Source organism: Jaculus jaculus, chromosome 1, assembly GCF_020740685.1.
Source record: "Jaculus jaculus isolate mJacJac1 chromosome 1, mJacJac1.mat.Y.cur, whole genome shotgun sequence".
Classification (NCBI taxonomy): Eukaryota; Metazoa; Chordata; class Mammalia; order Rodentia; family Dipodidae; genus Jaculus; species Jaculus jaculus.
The window spans coordinates 145,229,094-145,246,960 of record NC_059102.1 but is presented as its reverse complement, the minus strand read 5'-3'; the positions used below and the strand labels follow the sequence as shown (position 1 = coordinate 145,246,960).

The 17,867-nt window shown below is 49.2% G+C and overlaps 1 protein-coding gene across 1 annotated transcript in view; it reads right to left on the bottom strand.

Moving 5' to 3' along the window:
* The window catches only part of Lamc3 (laminin subunit gamma 3), an 83,151-nt gene that overhangs the window by 30,711 nt on the left and 34,573 nt on the right, over nt 1-17,867 (bottom strand). Inside the window, exons 8-13 of the mRNA XM_004671741.2 lie at nt 17,442-17,578; nt 15,204-15,314; nt 13,605-13,797; nt 13,338-13,456; nt 5,523-5,747; nt 2,943-3,131 (exon numbers count right to left, since the gene is read on the bottom strand). Coding sequence (XP_004671798.2) covers nt 2,943-3,131; nt 5,523-5,747; nt 13,338-13,456; nt 13,605-13,797; nt 15,204-15,314; nt 17,442-17,578 — 974 coding nt within the window. The remainder of the gene's footprint in view (nt 1-2,942; nt 3,132-5,522; nt 5,748-13,337; nt 13,457-13,604; nt 13,798-15,203; nt 15,315-17,441; nt 17,579-17,867) is intronic.

The window sequence follows — 17,867 nt, the reverse complement described above, 5'->3', positions numbered from 1 at the left end:
CGTGATCCTCCTGCCTCAGCCTCATAAGTGCCGGCACAACAGGTTCCTCTTTATGTTTTCACGTGGCCTCACTGTCATAAGGAGTATGTGTTAACTAATTTAATGAAGAGCAGCTGTCACTGGCAGGGACAGTGGTGTCCTTGAGGCTTGTCAGTACACTTGGCATCAGAGCAAAATTGTTGGGAGCAACCCTGGCAGGGAAAGAAGGTACATGAAAGAGGAAAAGGGTTGGAAAGGTTGCTCAATGGTTAAGGCACTTGTCTGAAAGCTTAATGACCTTGATTTGATTCCCTGGTGCCCATGTAAAGTCAGATGCACAACATGGCACGTGCATCTGGAGCTCATTTGCAGTGGATGGGGGCCCTGGTACACCCATTCTCTCTGTCTGTTCTCTCTTCTCTCTCTCTCTCTCTGCTTGCAAATGAATAAATAAGCAAATAAATAAAAATTTTTATGAAAGTAAAGGAAATGAAAGCAGATAACAGAACTCACAGAGAGCTTGAGATTCAGGTGAATGCCTGGTTTTAGGATTCTGAGACAACATTTGGCCAGGAAAGGGGGTGACTGAAGCTGGTGGTGAGGAACATGAGTCTCCCCGAGCTCTCTCCAGCCATGTACCTGGAACCAGGTGAGGCCTACTCCCAGGGCAAGAGATGGCTCTGGAAGCCCTGGGCAGGGACATGGGAGCTTAAGATGGTGGGCAGGTGGAATGTTGGGTGGACAAGGATCAGAACTAGACCTTGGTCAATCCTGACTCGAGTGTGCTACTCTCTCCCGAAGCCACGTGGATAAAGAAGGGGCGGTGAGCGGACCTCACTTTTCTTTTCTTTTTTGTTTGTATTTTTTTTTTTTTTTATGAGAGAGAGAGAATGAAATGGTGTGCTAGGGCCTCCAGCCCATGCAATCAAATTTCAGACGTGTGTGCCACCTTGTGCGCATGTGTGACCTTGCACACTTGTGTCAACCTGTGCGTCTGGCTTACGTGGGACCTGGAGAGTAGATCATGGGTCGTTAAGCTTTGCAGGCAAGTGCCTTAACCGCCAAGCCATCTCGCTAGGCCCAAGCAGGTCTCACTCTTATGGAGATGCTGGCAACCCTCCCAGGGTGAGTCCCTCCGACTGGAGTGACTGCTCTCCTTGACACCTTCCTTCAGATATGTCCCAACTGGGTCCACAAGAGCTTCTCTAACTGTCCACACTCATTGCCGGACTGCACACACATCTGTAAGCCAAGGGAGCCACAGTCAGGAGGCCAGAAATAGGGAAGGTTGCAGAGGGCAATGTGATGGCTGGAGGGGTACAGAGTCCAGCTGTAGGACTTCTACTCCTCAGGTCATAGACTCTCTACTCAGGCCCATCCACCTGGAACTACTGGGGGCCAGAAAGCTGCTTTTTGAAGTGTCCCTAAGGGGTGGAGAGATTGCTCAGTGGTTAAGGCACTTGTCTTCAAAGCCTAAGGACCTGAGTTTGATTCCCTAGTGCCCACGTAAATCCAGAAGAACAAGGTGGAACATGCATCTAGGGTTCGTTTGCAGTGGCTGGAGGCCCTGGCATACCCATTCTCTCTCTCTCAAATAATAGCAACAACAATAATAATAATAATAATAATAATAATAGGGCTAGAGAGATGGCTTAACAATTAAGGCACTTGCCTGCAAAGCCTAAGGATCCAGGTTTGATTCCCCAGGCTCCACATAAGCCAGATGAACAAGGTAGTACATGCATCTGTATTTCATTTGCAGTGGCTAGAGGCCCTGGCACGCCCATTCTCTCTCTCTGCCTCTCTCTCTTGCTCTCAAACAATAAAGAAATAAAAAGATAACTAAGTCGATTTTTTAAAAGAAAAAAATTTAAAAAAGAATAAAATAGCAGTGTCCCTGGGAAGAAGGGTACTGCATAGGACTGATGCAATGCAGGTTCAGGTTCCACATGTCAAGCTAAATGTCTGGGCTCCTTGACAACACAATGGACATAAGCTAGACACAGGACAATGGATGTTTCCACATCATGAGATTCTAGAAGAGTCCCATTCAGAGACAGAGTGGAGTCGTGGTGGCCATGAGCTGAAGAGGGAGGGGAGAGTTAAATGGTAGTTAAGCGTGTCCACAGCTTCTGCGTGGGGTGGTGGCACAGTGCCAGAGGTCAATGGTGTGGGGACAGTACTCAGTCAGCGTGCTTACGTACCGCTGAATCACACACGAAAGCGACGGCTGACACAACAAGCTTTATGGTGTGGATTTCATTGCGATAAAAAATTAATGAGGTAATATGCCAATAGCCATTTAACTGTACACTTTAAACAGGTCACTTGTCGGGCACCTGACCATCTCCAAAGCTATTAAAACAGATCTGAGCTTGGCTGGGGTCCTACAGCAGGAACGTGGATGGAGGAGGCTGGAAAATAGGGGTGAGAGATGGGGGTGGTCTGCTTCCTGCCAGCTTTGTGTAGAAGCTGAAAGGTGAAAAGCCTAAGGAGAGAGAGAGAGAGGAGAAGGGGGAAGAGGGAACAGGGCTTCTTGCCACTGGGAACAAACTCCAGATGTATGCATCACTTCTGTGCACATTGCTTTATGTGGTGCTAAGGAATTGAACCCAGGCCCACAGGCTTTGCAAGCTAGTGTCTCTAACCACTGAGCAATCCCTTCAGCCATCACCAGAGGTTTTCTGCTTCCGCGGCACTTCCACAACTTGTTGGGAGCCCGGTCTCCATCCCAAGCTATTGAATCAAGTACATGGGCTCTTTGAAGGCTCATGTATCTAGCCCCCAGGCCCAGGTCTGCAGCTCTCAGCAGTCTGAGACATTGATTAGGGGACTCAGTGTCCCCAGAGCTCATGGCTGCCACTCCTAAGTTAGTCTGTTCTCTACCTGCCACATCCCAACCAGGATCCCATCTTGGGAGGCAGAGCAGGGTCAGGACATCAGGCTTGGCACCAGCCACTTACCTCTCTGGCCAGGAGGACAGTGGGTGCACACCACTTCCCCACTCTGTGGGATGGTTGTGCAGGCTGACCTTCCAGGGCACGGACAGGGCTGGCAGTCATCAGCAAGGCCTACAAAGGGATTGCCATAGAAACCTGGCGCACAGCGCTCGCAGGATGGGCCCTCGGTGTGGTGGCCACATAGGCAGATCCCTGAGGGGCAAAACAAACACCTGTTCACTCCGCCTCGGCCAGAGGACCCCCACCCACCCTTGCCAAGGCAAGCGTCTAGGTGGGAGGTGGCACAAGGCACTTGCTGGGGTCTGGAGTGGGAACCAGAGGTGGAGGCAGCAGGGTTGGCATAAGAGACAGGAAGCCTAGTGGGCTCATGTCCACCATGAACTGCCCTTGTGAACTTGAGCAAATCTCCTAACCCATGGGCCTCAGTGTCCTCCCCTGCAAGTGGGAGTGACCCTAGCTAGCTCCCTTTTCACCTCTAATTTTTATTTATTTATTTATTTATTCATTCATTCATTTATTCATTTATTTTGGTTTTTCAAGGTAGGTTCTCACTGTAGCCCAAGCTGACCTGGAATTCCCCATGTTGTCTCAGGGTGGCCTCGAACTCACAGCAATCCTCCTGCCTTTGCCTCCCGAGTGCTGGGATTAGAGGCGTGCGCCACCACACCCGGCTCCACCTCTAATTTGCTAACTTGTGCCTTGTTGACCTCAAAGAGTTTCATTGAGTGCCCACCCATCCTCTCCCCTCCCCTCCCACTGGTGGGAGGTTTAGCTCTTAGCTCTTCCACCTGCTGGCCATATGGCCACCTGGAACCTTAGGTCCCTCTCCTGAAGGTTAAGACAGAAAAGGTGACCACACCACAGAGATGTCAACCTGAGTCAAGGATGTACTATAAACCAGTGCCAGAGCCCAAGGAGGCAGATGACAACCCCTCTAGACCAATCGGTACTACAGTGGCATTGGCTCTCATGCCCATCTCCCCTTTCCCTGCCCTCCAGGCCTGCAAAGGCTCATTCTGTATATGGTCCAGGCTGCCTGTGTCAGGAAGGAATCCCGTCTGGTCTGCTGGTATCTAAAGATGGAGGATTCTGTCCCTTCTCCAGCGCCCCCACTGCACCCAGTCAGGTCTATGGTGGGCAGAGAGAACAAGAGGGAACCTGGGTTGGACAAGTAGAGCAGAGGTAGCTTTTAGGGGACGGTCCCTGCCATGGCTCTGTACCCACAGACTCATTCCTCCTCCTAGCTGCGCTGTCCCTTTTACAGATGGCTTGCTCACACAGAGTGGAACGCAGTAGCAGGGCCAGGGGCCCTGTGAGGACAAAAGTTGATTCTAAGCCGGGCGTGGTGGTGCACGCCTTTAATTCCAGTGCTTGGGGGATAGAGGTAGGAGAATTGCTGTGAGTTCTGGGCCAGCCTGGGACTACAGAGTGAGTTCCAGGTCAGCCTGGGCTAGAGTGAGGCCCTCTATAGAAAAAACAAAAACAAAAACAAAAAACGAAAAAAAAAAATTGATTCCATCTAATGAGAAGATTCTTTCCTCAATGAGAGCTGCTGCGAACACTGTATGGGAAAGGATTAAGAGGCATCATCTGGGCTCTACTGGTGATGTCTGCCATGGCAAAGGAAGGAAAGATATTCATGTGTCACATGCACCAGAGATCCCACCTGCTCCAGGGAGTCATGGGGGGAAAGCCTATTGTAAGGGGGCAGAGGGGCCTGTGTCAGTCCCTGAGCATCAACTGTCCAGGGAGCTCTCTGCCATCTGACCTAGGGCATCCAGGCTGGTGAGAGGTGCTGCTCTGGCATCTACTGGCCAGATGACTGCACTGCACCTTAGGACCCTCTCCTGGAGGGTCAGTCGGTAATGGGGACCACATCATAGGAACATCTGCAGGAGTCAAGGATGTCGTGAACAAACCAGTGTCAGAGCCAGCAGAAGAAAGTGGTGATATCTTTTATCACTTCCCGGTGTTCTGAGGAGGACCTCCCTGTATCAGCTTCTCCCAGGTGAAGACCTCATGGAGCTCTGAGCTAGCCTGGCTGAGCTTTGCTGGGGCCTTGACTCCATGGCCTGGGCCGTGAACACACATCACTGTCCACACTGGACGGAGGGAGAAGTGTGCTGATGGAAGCAAGGTGACCTTCACGCAGCAAACCTTCCACCCTTACCATTTCGGGACTTGGGGCTCTGGGTGGACACTCATGAGCTGCTGTCACCCCTGTGGCCCTCTGAATGCCCTCCTGCTGCGCTAATGACCCCTCTGTCTTTCCTGACAGAACACGCTGCGTGGCAGAGCCCCCAGGTCTCTCCTGGTCCTTCTTGGGAGATGGAGCCACCTAGAGGGAGTGTGGGCATGTGGGCAGACGTCCTCACAGAGGCTGGCTGAAGTCCTCACCAGATGCATGCACAGACCCCGGCACACAGCCTGACATGTATGTACGTAGACTCTGATCAGGACTGCTGTTACAATACAAGATGCCCAGGTATCAGGGTGACAGCAGAGTTCCCATGGGGGTCAGTCCTCTCTTCACTGTGCCTGGTCTAGCCCAGGTGGCCTTGCAATGAGGTCCTGGGAACTTACCTGTATTGGGGTCACAGGTGCCATGCTCGTTACAGGTACAGGGGATGCAGTTGGCATAGGGCCCCCCTTGTGGGGTCTCCCTTTTATATCCAGGAGCACAGAATTCACAGAACTGGCCTGTGTATCCCTGGGGACATGAGCACATCTCTACCCAGGAGGCTGATGGGAAAAGGCCCTGCTGGGGCCGGGCTGACGTGAGCCGGACACCACTCAGGATCACTTGGCCTGCAGAGTGAGAAGAGAGAGGTGACAAGAGAAAGTGGGCTACCTGCATGTACTCCACCCCCCTATCTTTCCTACACCCATGAAACAGGACAGCAGTTATAAAGGGAGCCCATGAATCAGCTGGAATTTTTATTTTGTGGTTTTTCAAAGTAGGGTCTCACTAGCCCAGGATGACCTGGAATTCACTCTGTTGTCACAGGGTGGCCTCAAATTCCTCCAACCTCAACCTCCTAAGAGTTTGGATTAAAGACATGAGTCAGCATGCCTGGAAGAATTTTTTTACTTAAAAATTTTTGTTGTTGTTGTTGGAGACAGGGTTTCAGGAAGACCAAGTTGGCCTAAAACTAGATACATAGTCAAAGTTGACCTTGAACCCTGATCTTCCTGCATCTATACCTCCAAAGTGCTGGGATTATAGGCATGTACCATCTTATCCAGCTTCATAATTTTTATTATTTTGTTTTTTGATATTTTGGAACAGGGTCTATTGTAACACAGGCTAGCTTTGAACATGTAACCTTATTGCCTTCACCATCCAAGTTCTAGAGTTATGGGAGTACACTACCATGCCCAGCTTCAAGTGCGGTTTTGAAAACAATAGTCAAAACCAAGGGCATAGGAAACAGGAAGTTTTTAGGAGGATAAATAGATAAGAGGCTATGGATACAGCTCAGTCATAGGCATGCGCTTAGTATGCGCAAGGATCTGGGTTTAACCCTTAACTATGTGTGTGTGGTGGTTTGAAAAAAAAAATGGCCCCACAAACTCAGGCTTGAATTTGGAGTGTCCAGTGGGTGGAGCCCTACTGGTGCAGAGGCGTCACTGGGGTTAGACCTTGGAGTCCAGTCCTAAGGTGTGTTTGGGGGAGAATCTTCAGTCTAGTCCTACAAGGTGTGTCCAGAGCAGTTTGAGCTCTGAAACTTCATACTTCTGGGGTTGGTGTTTGCTTACTGCACTTGTTTTTCTCCGCTTGGATCTATGAAAGGGAGCCAGCTTCTTTCAGCACTGACAGAGTTTCGCTTGGATTTGTAAGTCTGAAATAAACCCCTCCCTCCCATAAGCTGTGTCTAGTTGGGATGTTTGTCCCAGCACCGTGAGAGCTGACAACAGGATGTGTGTGTGTGCGTGTGTGTGTGTGTGTGTGTGTGTGTGTGTGACAGAGAAAGAGAGCAAGCTGAGTGCTTTATGGACAAATGTCTGCTCCAATGGGTCATTAAAGTTTTGTAGACTTAAGCAGTAATGAGCCATTCTTTTTTTTTAATTTTAATTTTTTGGTTTTTCAAGGTAGGGTCTCACTCTAGCCCAGGCTGACCTGGAATTCACTATGGAGTCTCAGGGTGGCCTTGAACTCACGGTGATCCTCCTACCTCTGCCTCCCAAGTGCTGGGATTAAAGGCGTGCTCCACCACACCCGGCTAATAAGCCATTCTTATACCTCCACTTGGGAAACATTTTAAAGAGGAGCTTATGAGTTCAGGCACTCACATGCCCTCAGAGCTGGACGCTCCCTTCAAGCAAGCTGAGGTCTGCTTCTAAAGGTTTAAGTAGTCTAGAAGGCAGGTAGACTAAGGAATAACAGTCTAGTAGTTTCAGTATTTTTGCATGTATACACACAGGTGTATACATGCAAAACATATGTGTTCATGGGGGGGGGTAAATGCACGCATGTGTGTGTGTGTGTAGACCAGAGGCTGATGTTGGGTGTATTCCTCATTCTCCACCTCATTTATTTATTTATTTTACTTTTTATCTATTTATTTGAGAGAGAAAGAAAGAGGCAGAGAGAGAGAGAGAGAGAGAGAAAGAGACAGACAGCGAAGGAGAATGGGTATGACAGGGCCTCTAGCCACTGCAAACTAACTCCCGATGTATGTGCCACCTTGAGCATCTGGCTTCACGTGGGTCCTGGGGAATTGAACCTGGGTCCTTTGGCTTTGCCAGAAAGTATCTTAACTGCTAAGCCATCTCTCCAGCCCCACTTCATTTTTTTTTTTTAAAGAATGCATTTTCTTTTTTTTTAAATTAATTAATTTATTTATTTGAGAGCGATAGACACAGAGAGAAAGACAGATAGAGGGAGAGAGAGAGAATGGGCACGCCAGGGCCTCCAGCCACTGCAAACGAACTCCAGACACGTGCGCCCCCTTGTGCATCTGGCTAACGTGGGACCTGGGGAACCGAGCCTCGAACCAGGGTCCGTAGACTTCACAGGCAAGCACTTAACCGCTACGCCATCTCTCCAGCCCTTCATTTTTTTTTTTAATGCAAGAGAGACTGAAGGGGTGGGGAGAGGAAGAGAGAGGGAGAATTGGTGCACCAGAACTTCCAGCCACTGTAATCAAACTCCAGACATATGTGCCACCACGTGTACATGTGTGGCCTTGCATGCTTGCATCACCTTGAGCATCTGGCTTATGTGGGACCTGGAGAGTTGAACATGGGTCCTTAGGTTTCGCAGGCAATTGCCTTAATGCTAAGCCATCTTTCCGGCCCCCAACTTCATATTTTTGAGACTGGGTCTCTTATTTAAGTCAGGACTCACTGATTCAGCTGGCCATCAAGCCCTAGGGATCCTCCTGTCTCTGCCTCCCCAGTATTGAGATTACTGGCATGCATCACCACACCTGGCTTTCGCACTGGTGCTGGGGATTCTAATTCAGGTCCTCACGCTTATGCAGCAAGCATTTTACCCACCGAGTCATCCTCCAATTCCCAGTGGTTGATTTATTTTAAAGATCGTATGTGTTTATGTAGATTTGGGGTAAGGGAACAAATCACAAACTGTATAAAACTGAGAAGAAGGAAAGTGCCATATTACTCCCAGACACCTAGAACACAAGGTCACATGTTAAAAATCCCATGGGATGGGCTGCAGAGATAGCTTAGTGGTTAAGGTGCTTGCCTGCAAACCCTAATGACCCGAGTTTGATTCCCCAGTACCCACATAAAGCCATGTATGTATCTGGAGTTTGTTTGCAGTGGCTAGAGGCCCTGGTGTGCCCATTTTCTCTATCTCTTCTCTCTGTCTCCCCGCCCCCACTTGCAAATAAAATAAATAAAATAAAATCCATAGGCTGCATTCCTACCATGTGTCCAAAGGATGGAAGATTGAAGGCCCCCTCCAATGTCCCAATGCACCTGTTCCCAGTACAGAATCTGCTCCGTGGCTGGGGAACAGGCTCTGGTGCGTGTGTGGAAGCTGGAAGGAAGGCACTAGCTACTGTCCAGTGCAGCTCAAGTAAGGATGCCCGAGAAACCATTTTTCTGGTACCCAGTGCCAACCTCTGCCGTGGGTACTCCTATCCAGCCCTCCTTATGCCTTCGTGTTTACTTTTTCCCCAATTCCCTATGTTTAAATGGACTGACATTGATTGAGAAGAAACTGACTGGCATAGAGATGCTGGTGAAATTTCTTACCTGCAATGAAAGCAGACATTTCCTATTCAAGTAAGCGATAACACGCTCAATTTGAAAAATAAAGAAATCTGACCTTTGAAGAAATTGGCATGGGTGCCTGACTATAAACTAGAAGGTCCTGCTTACAGTGCAGGGGAGTGGAGTGGAGGGGCCTGTCACACCAGCCTCTATACTGAAAATAATTGTAAACGCTGGTGAGACCCTAACAGAGGCCATGTGACATGGAGCATCAGTTGCAGGCCAGCTTTTCCAAGGGGACCTGCAGTGGGTTTTGTTCATGTTTAAAACACACACCCCTGACCTAACACTCCAGTGTAGGACTCTCTTTGAAGGACACAGAGACCTCTACACACTGCTGTTCCCTGCTTCCTACAGCACTGTGAGTTCTGACGAAAGCTGGAAGCCGCTGAGGCATCTGTTACTGGGGGTAGCTGAGACCTCCCCGGGCACCTCTGACACAGAATACTAGACAACAGACCTTTTTCTTTTTCTTTTTCTTTTTCTTTTTCTTTTTCTTTTTCTTTTTCTTTTTCTTTTTCTTTTTCTTTTTCTTTTCCTTTCCTTTCTTCTTTCTTTCTTTCTTTCTTTCTTTCTTTCTTTTTTCTTTCTTTCTTTCTTTCTTTTGAGGTAGGGTCTCACTCTAGCTCAGGCTGACCTGGAATTCACTATGTTATCTCTGTGTGACCTCCAACTCATGGTGATCCTCCTACCTCTGCCTCCCAAGTGCTGGGATTAAAGGTGTGTGCCACCTTGTGCAGCGACAGCAGACTTTCCAATGAATGTGCTCCAAGGCCTACTGTTAGCTGCAAAGAGCATGCTGCAGAACATCACACTGCCTGCTGAAATCTCTGTTAAAAAATACGGGGAGCTGGAGGGCTGGCTTAGCAGCTAAGGTGCTTGCCTACAAAGCCTAAGGACCCAGGTTAGATTCCCCAGGACCCACGTAAGCCAGATGCATAAGGTGGCATATGCGTCTGAAGTTCGTTTGCAGTGGCTGAAAGCCCTGGCACACCCTTTCTCTCTATTTATATATATAACTGCCTCTTTCTCTCTCAAATAAATAAAATAAATGAAAAAAAATACAGAGCCATAGCTGTAGGGTAGTGCACACCTTTAATGTAGTACTAGGTTGAGGTAGGAGGATCATGTGTTTGAGTTCAAAGCCAGCCTGGGGCTACAGAGTGAATTCCAGGTCAGCCTGGACTATAGGGAGACCCTACCTTGAAAACAAAACAACAAAGAAAGTATAGAATTAAAGGCTGAGGAGATAGCTTGGTGGGTAAAGGTGCTTGCTTACAAGCCCTGCCAGCCTGGGTTCACTTCCCCAGCCACCCATGTATGGATGGGCATTTGTTTGGACCAGCAAGAGACTATGGGCTTATTCATGTGCAGACTTGAGAATAAATCAATAAACTTTGTTTTACAAGTATAGAGCCAGGCTGGAGAAATGGCTCAGTTGGTAAAATGCTTGACTTACAAGCATGAGGACCTAAATTCAATCCTTAAAACTCATGTAAAAAAATGTAGAGAGATGTTGTGGTAGTTTGATTCAGGTGTCCCCCATAAAATTAAATGTTCTGAATGCTAGGTTCCCAGCTGATGGAGATTTGGGAATTAACGCCTCCTGGAGGCAGTGTATTGTTGGGGGCGGGCTTATGGGTGTTATAGCCAGTGTCCCCATGCCAGTGTTTGGCACACTCTCCTGTTGCTACTGTCCACCTTATGTTGGCCAGCAGATGATGTCCACCCTTTGTTCATGTCGTCGTTTTTCCTGCCATTGTGGAGCTTCCCCTTGAGTCTGTAAGCCAAAATAAATCTCTTTCCCACAAGCTGCTCTTGGTTGGGTGATTTCTACCAGCAATGTGAACCTGACTGCAACAGATGGCTTAGTAGTTAAGGCGTTTGCATACAAAGCCAAAGGACCTCGGTTCGATTTCCCAGGATCCACTTTCTCTCTCTGCCTCTTTTTCACTCTCTCAAATAAGTAAATTAAATTAAATTAAATTAAATAATGCCAGGCATGGGGACACATGCTTATAATCTCAATCCTGAGGAGCCAAAGGCAGGTGGACCCCTGGGGTTTTCTGGCCAGCCCATCAAACCTACTTATTTCAGGCCCACGAGAGAATCTCTCAAACAAACAAACAAAAAAACAGGCGGATGAACTAGGCATGCCTATAGTCCTAGCATTTGGGAGGCTGGGGTAGAACTGTAGTAAGTTAATTCTAGGCCAACCTGGGCTAGAGTAAAATCTTACCTCAAAAGCATTGAGCTGGGTGCAGTGGCACATGTCTTTAATCCCAGCACTCAGGAGGCAGAGGTAGGAGAATCACCATGAATTTGAGGTTACCCTGAGACTACATAATGAATTCCAGGTCAGCCTGGGCTAGAATGAGACCCTACCTTGAAAAACCAAAATCAAAACAAAACAAAGGCTGGAGAGATGGCTTAGTGGTTAAGGTGCTTGCTAGCAAAGCCAAAGGACCCAGATTCAATTTCCCAGTACCCACATAAAGCCAGATGCACAAGGGGGAGCATGAATCTAGCTGCCATTTCAGTGGCTAGAGGCCTTGGTGCACCAATTCTTTCTTTCTCTCTCTCTCTCTGTGCCTTTTTCTCTCACTCTCTCAAATAAATAAATTAAAATATTTATTTATTTATTTATTCAAGATAGGGTTGAATTTCCCAGTACCCATGCTGGGCGTGGTGGTGCACACTTCTAATCCCAGCACTTGGGAGGCAGAAGTAAGAGGATAACCATGAGTTCGAGGCCACCCTGGGACTATAGAATGAGTGCCAGTTCAACTTGTGCTAGAACAAGACCCTGCCTTGAGAAAAAAAAAAGGAAAAGGAAAAGGAAAAAAGAAAAGGTGGATAGGAATTAAGGAAAGCACCTGATGACCTGATGTCAATCTCTGGCCTCCATGAACTCAAACTCACACACACATACATGGGCATGCACACAATACACTCCCACACATATATGAACACACATGCACATACACACCATACATACATACACATAACAAAATAAAAGTCAGGGTCAATCTTAGTCAATAGAATATGATACTTGACTCTCCTGCTTCCCCACAAATGAACATTGGCTTTACCAAGCTACTCCTCCTAGTGGGTCAATGGAACCATACCAGCAAGGCTAAGGAAACTTGTGGAAAAGCCGTCATGACCAGGCACACTGGGGCGATCCCAGAACTTATGAGGTGGAAGCAAGAGGACTTAGAATTCAAGGCCAACCTGGGCTCTAGAGTGAGTTCCAGGTCAGCCTGAGCTACTATGAGACCCTACCTCAAAAATAAGAAAAAATTGCAATGGTGCTGAAGAGATAGCTTACCTGCAGAGCCTAAGGACCCAGGTTTGATTCCCCAGTACCCATGTAAGCCAGATGCACAAGATGGCGCATGTGTCTGGAGTTCATTTGCAATGGCTAGAGGACCTGGTGCACATATTCTCTCCCCACCTCTTTCTTCTCAAATAACTAAATATTTAAAAAAATAAAAACCTAGCCAGGCGTGATGGCGCACGCCTTTAATCCCAGCACTCAGGAGGCAGAGGTAGGAGGATTGCCGTGAGTTTGAGGCCACCCTGAGACTACATAGTTAATTCCAGGTCAGCCTGGTCCAGAGTGAGACCCTACCTTGAAAAACCAAAACCAAATCAAAACAAAACAAAACACCCCCCCCCAAAAAAAAAACCAGCCTTACATGTAGGTTATAACCAGGACCAAACCAGATCTTCACTGCTAGTGACCAGTGTGAGAACTGGTGACAAATCCTAGCCCATAGTGGATGATAACCCGGGCCCCTCCCCACTTTGGGAATTTAGATGGCAAATCAGCTCTTGGGGTGACTAAAGTGCAATACCGATAGTGCCCAGCAGGGGCTGTGTTGGACCTTGCCAGGATGCTGCCGATGCACCTCCTGCTGGTTCTTGGCTGTGTTGCTGGCCACACACTTGCCTCCTAAAGTGACCCACCCTCAAGGCACCCATTGTTTAGCCCCTGCCTCCATCCTCAGCCACCTGCTGCCTTTATGGGACAAGTGTCCTGAATTCTTGTGGCCTCAAAGCCTGTCTTGGTAAAGGATGGAGAATGACTATACTGCTGTGGGGATTTTACATGGCCACATAGGGCCGGGGACATGGCGTCATCATACTGACCGGGAGGGCTCGGGCCTCGGGTGCTGGTCCCAACATACAAAGCAGTCAGATTGGTGAGCAGCCTCTGGAAGTGGAAGGTGGGCAGCGGGGGGTCCACACCCTCAAAAGTCTCCTGCAGACTAGAGAGAGGAGGTGGTGAGAGCCTGATGAAGGACAGACAGGTGGTTCCCAGAGCCCGGGACTCATCAGCAGCTTCCAGTACGCCTAGCCCTCAGGCACCACCGTGCCCAGCTCTCACCAAGTGCCAGGACAGGGGTGGCTACTTACAGGAACTGGAGCTGCAGTTGTCCTGATGGCCTGACAGCCTGGGAGATGGATGGACTAGAGGGCTGCAGAGTCAGGGCCAAGCCGACCCCTTCCAACCTCAGGTGCACGTGGGGCAGGACGCCTCCGGGGGGCACGCGGAGGGTCAGCGTGAGGGGCTGCCCATAGCTGAGTCTCTGGTCTCCTAGGAACTGCTCTGAAGATGAGAAGAGAAGGCTTCATATGCTCAGCTTGATCCTATCATCTGTACTGATGTGTCAGCGAGTAAACATTCAAATGAGATACACTTGTGGCAGTAGGGAAAAAAAAATCCAGGGCTCTTTGCCAGCAAGCAGATGCCCAAGGGTGAATGCCTCTTCCCTTACCCTCACAAGACAGTGACCCATTTGGTCACACACGACTGGCTCAGGATGTGCCGTCCCTATTGACAGTCCTAATAATTTTATCTCTAACTTGGGATATCTATATATCTATGACTATCTGTCTGTCTGTCTATATATATGAGAATACGGGCAGGCCAGGGCCTCTTGCCATTGCAAACAAACTCCAGAAGCATGTACTTCTCTGTGTGTCTGGCTTTTATGCGGGTACTGAGAAACTGAACTCAGACCATCAGGCATTGCAAGCAAGCGCCTATCTCTCTAGCTCCTAAATTGGGGTCTTGACAGTGAAGTCTAACAGGCTGCCAAGTCTGACCATGAGCTGAGGACAGACACACACAATGTCAAAGTCCCAGCTGCCTTGTTACCGACTCATGCACTGCATTCCAGGCCTGTGGACACAGAATTCCCCTGCACCCAACCTTGCCTGGAAACGTAGTGAGACTCAACGGGCCAAGAGTCCTTGGAATGTTCCCCGAAGCAGGCAACCACTTAAGTTAACACCCACCATGGAGGGTGGGGTTGGCTCAGTGGTACAACCTGTGCTTAGCATATTGATGCCCTGAGTGCCATCCCCAGTGCGGCAGAAAAGTTAAGTGAAAATAAAGGTGGCATAGGAGAGGAGAGGACAGGACTGGTCCCCTGTAGCTCCCCCCCGGGTCAGCTGAGGCCGCAGGGCTAGCACGACCTGTGTCCATCAGGAAGAGAACCAAGAACGGACTCACTTTGCGTACTGTACCCACTGCCCACTGTTTTGGTAGGAAGCAGTGACGTATACACGCATGACTTAGGAAAACAGACTGTGAACGTCTGCGGATTCTGCCTATGCTGTCATCTAATGGCACCCAAGGATGTCCCCATCCTCATTCTTTGAATCTGTGTAGCTGACTGTGGTGTTAAGTGCTGAGGCCTCTGGGAGGTCACTTGGATTCAGTGAAATTGTTAGGGGTCTCTGTGGATGAATTGGAGGGGGGCTTTATAAGAGAAAAAGACCCGAGGAGGCTCTCACACACGCACTCCCTCCACAGCACGCCTTGCTCTGCCTTGGGACTCTGTCAGCACTTGCTTGCAAAGCTTGCCCGCTCAGGGGTCAGCTCCCTAGTACAAGGAGCCAGAACTCAGGATGTCTGTGGGACTAGGCTATCAGTCATAGAAATCTACTAGCACCCAGCAGCAGTGGGCGGGAACACAGGCAGCATGACCTGCTAGGACCACCACCTACCTGGTGCTGAGAGCTCCTCCCCATTTTCCAGGCCCAGGAGGACCCCATTCGGGCTCCATCGAGGTGGATGTTCTGAGGCCCCTGTGCCTCTGGTCCGCCAGCCACCAGTCCCTAGAGAGCAAGCACACCCCACCAATGTGAGAGTTGAAGGGTGGCCTCCAGTGATGGACCCAGCAGGGGTCTGAGGTGCAAAGAGGCTACAGGGCCCAGCTCTCTGCTGGGGGCACTGTCACACTTTGGGACTTTCCTAGCCTCCAAAGGGGGAGGCTTGGGCTCCTTCAGCCAAATTAGGTTTTGTCCATTGCTGGATATGTGACCCTGGGCCAGTTACTTAACCTCTGAAAGCTTGATCCTCTGCTGCAAAATGGGGGGCCCAACAGCAGCTCTCAAACTGGATCCAGATACCTTGGGAAGATACCTGAGACCCTTGGGGGAGGGTCTGTGAGGTCAAATATTCTCCTCTTAGTAAAACTAAGAGGCTATTTGCATTTTCATGCTGTTGCTAGCACAAGCAGGCAGCGGAGTTTTCCTGAAGCCGTATGGTGCATGCCGGCCCCACAGATGAGAGGCAGAGGAGACGGAGGAGCAGCTGGCTTCCGCTGAGCCAAACCTGGAAGTGACTGAACAAACATCATGTGGACAGCGCTCTTCTCACACAATGTTTTTTTTTTTTCCTTTTTTTTTCTTTTAGAGGCAGTCATTTTTTCACAGAGCTGTGAAAATGGTGTCTTTTAAAATGAATAAGTGCACGTTAAAATGAATGAATAAGTACACATTAAAATGAATAAGCACACATATGAAAGAATCACTTAGGGTGCTTTTTTGTTTCTTTGGGGTTTTGTTTTGCACGTGTGGTATGTGTGGTGTGGTATGGTGTGTGTGCAGATGCACGCATCCTGTGCGTGGGTGTGCAGAGGAGAATGTTCCCACATCTTCCTCAATTGCTCATCTGTGTATTTCCTTGAGATGGAGCTTCTCTCTGAATGCAGAGTTGCGGTTTTCATGAGCCCCCAGTCTCTGTACCCTCCAGGACTGGGGCTCCAGACAAGCGCGGTCGTGCCAAGTTGTTTAAGTAGGTGCCGGGGAGTCGCCCTCATGCAAGTGCAGGAGGCACTCTTAACCATGGTGGCCTCCCTCCAGTCCCTGGTTTTATTTGAAGACACGATCTGGCTATGTAGCTACATCTGGCCTTGAGCTAGGGATCTCATTGCCTCAGCCTCCCAAGTGTTGATATTACAGACATGTGCCTCCACACCTAGCTTATTTGTTTACTTTTCTAATATAACAAACAGCCATACAAGCAAACCACAAATATGAAAGCACTTTGAGGTCCTCAATAGTTTTCAGGGGCATAAAAGGATCCAGGGACCAGAAGGGCTGGGGTCCCCGATTGAGACTGCTGTAGCATGAAATGGCATGGAAGTTCCAAACCTGAAGCTGTCTCAAGGTGAGAACAGATCACAGCACTCTTAGGGGTTCAGGAAAACGTCTTGTCCAGATAACATCTTAGACTCTTGCCTGGCCTCAGTCACATGCTACCCTGCTTTCTGCAAAGTGTCCAGCAGAGGGCGCGCTTCCCCTGCATCTGGGTGCCCAGGAGTAACCTGCTAGGCAAGAGGTGGAGGCCTGCCTTGGGACATGGTCCAGGGGTTACACTAGCTCTGATTCAATGCAGCGGTCAGGGTTCCACCCCTTTCCTGCTCCAAAGACGTGGCTGTGTTAGCCAAAGTCAAAAACCACAGAACTCATCAGCCCAGGAACCCAGAATCATCAGCAAGGCCTCATGTACAACGGGAATGAGACCAGTTAACCTGCAGGACACTGAGACCCCCTGTGTATAATGCGGTGCAGAATACAGACTACGGCGGGCGCTTGATAGCTGGGAATGAAGAGCCTGAGCCGGAATCCCCAGCATCTAAGTGTGTTAAGGGAGACGAATCTTCATAAGAAGATTGGATGGAAATTTACCTATAGGATCCAAAAGATCCCTGCATATGCATTATTGGAGGTTGACACGTTTCAGGGATCAGAGGAGGAGCTCATGGTTCGCAGGCAGGTTCTGGGGGTCGGGGGGAGGCAAGGTTTCCTCACACCATGATTCCAACTAGGTTGTACGGACAAGGGCTTCTCTCTGAAGGGGCATGACGGAAGAGCTGTCCCCTGCCCCAGCTCTCAATGCCAGACCTCCAGACACAGCAGGGAGTTGTCCCCCAGGAGGTAGCCAGGGGCACTGCTTACCCTGGTGGAAGTCCGAGAGGATGTGGTGCGTCTGGAAGCCGCCGGCGGCCCTGCACACCTTGGAATGGCCATAGCAGAAGCAGGGGCTGCAGCCAGCTGGGTTGTGGGGCTGCAGGTTAAAGGTGCCGGGGCGACATCTGGAAGAGGGTTGGTCAGAAGGGGATAGAGCCAGGATTCAGCCAGACTAACCCAAGCCCTAAGAAAACATTTTCTTTTTTTTTTTTTTTCCCCAGAGCCACCTAAGAGTTGCAAAAAAAAAGAAAAGAAAAAACCCAAAAAACAGTACAGACAGTTCTCATGTCTCCTACTCCTGGCTCCCCTGCGGCTGACAGCTGACTTTGAAACCATGAGATTAACTTCGACTAATGTTAACAATCTTCAGGCTGTGCCAAGGATTCTTGCCTTTCCCCACTAATACGTTTTCTT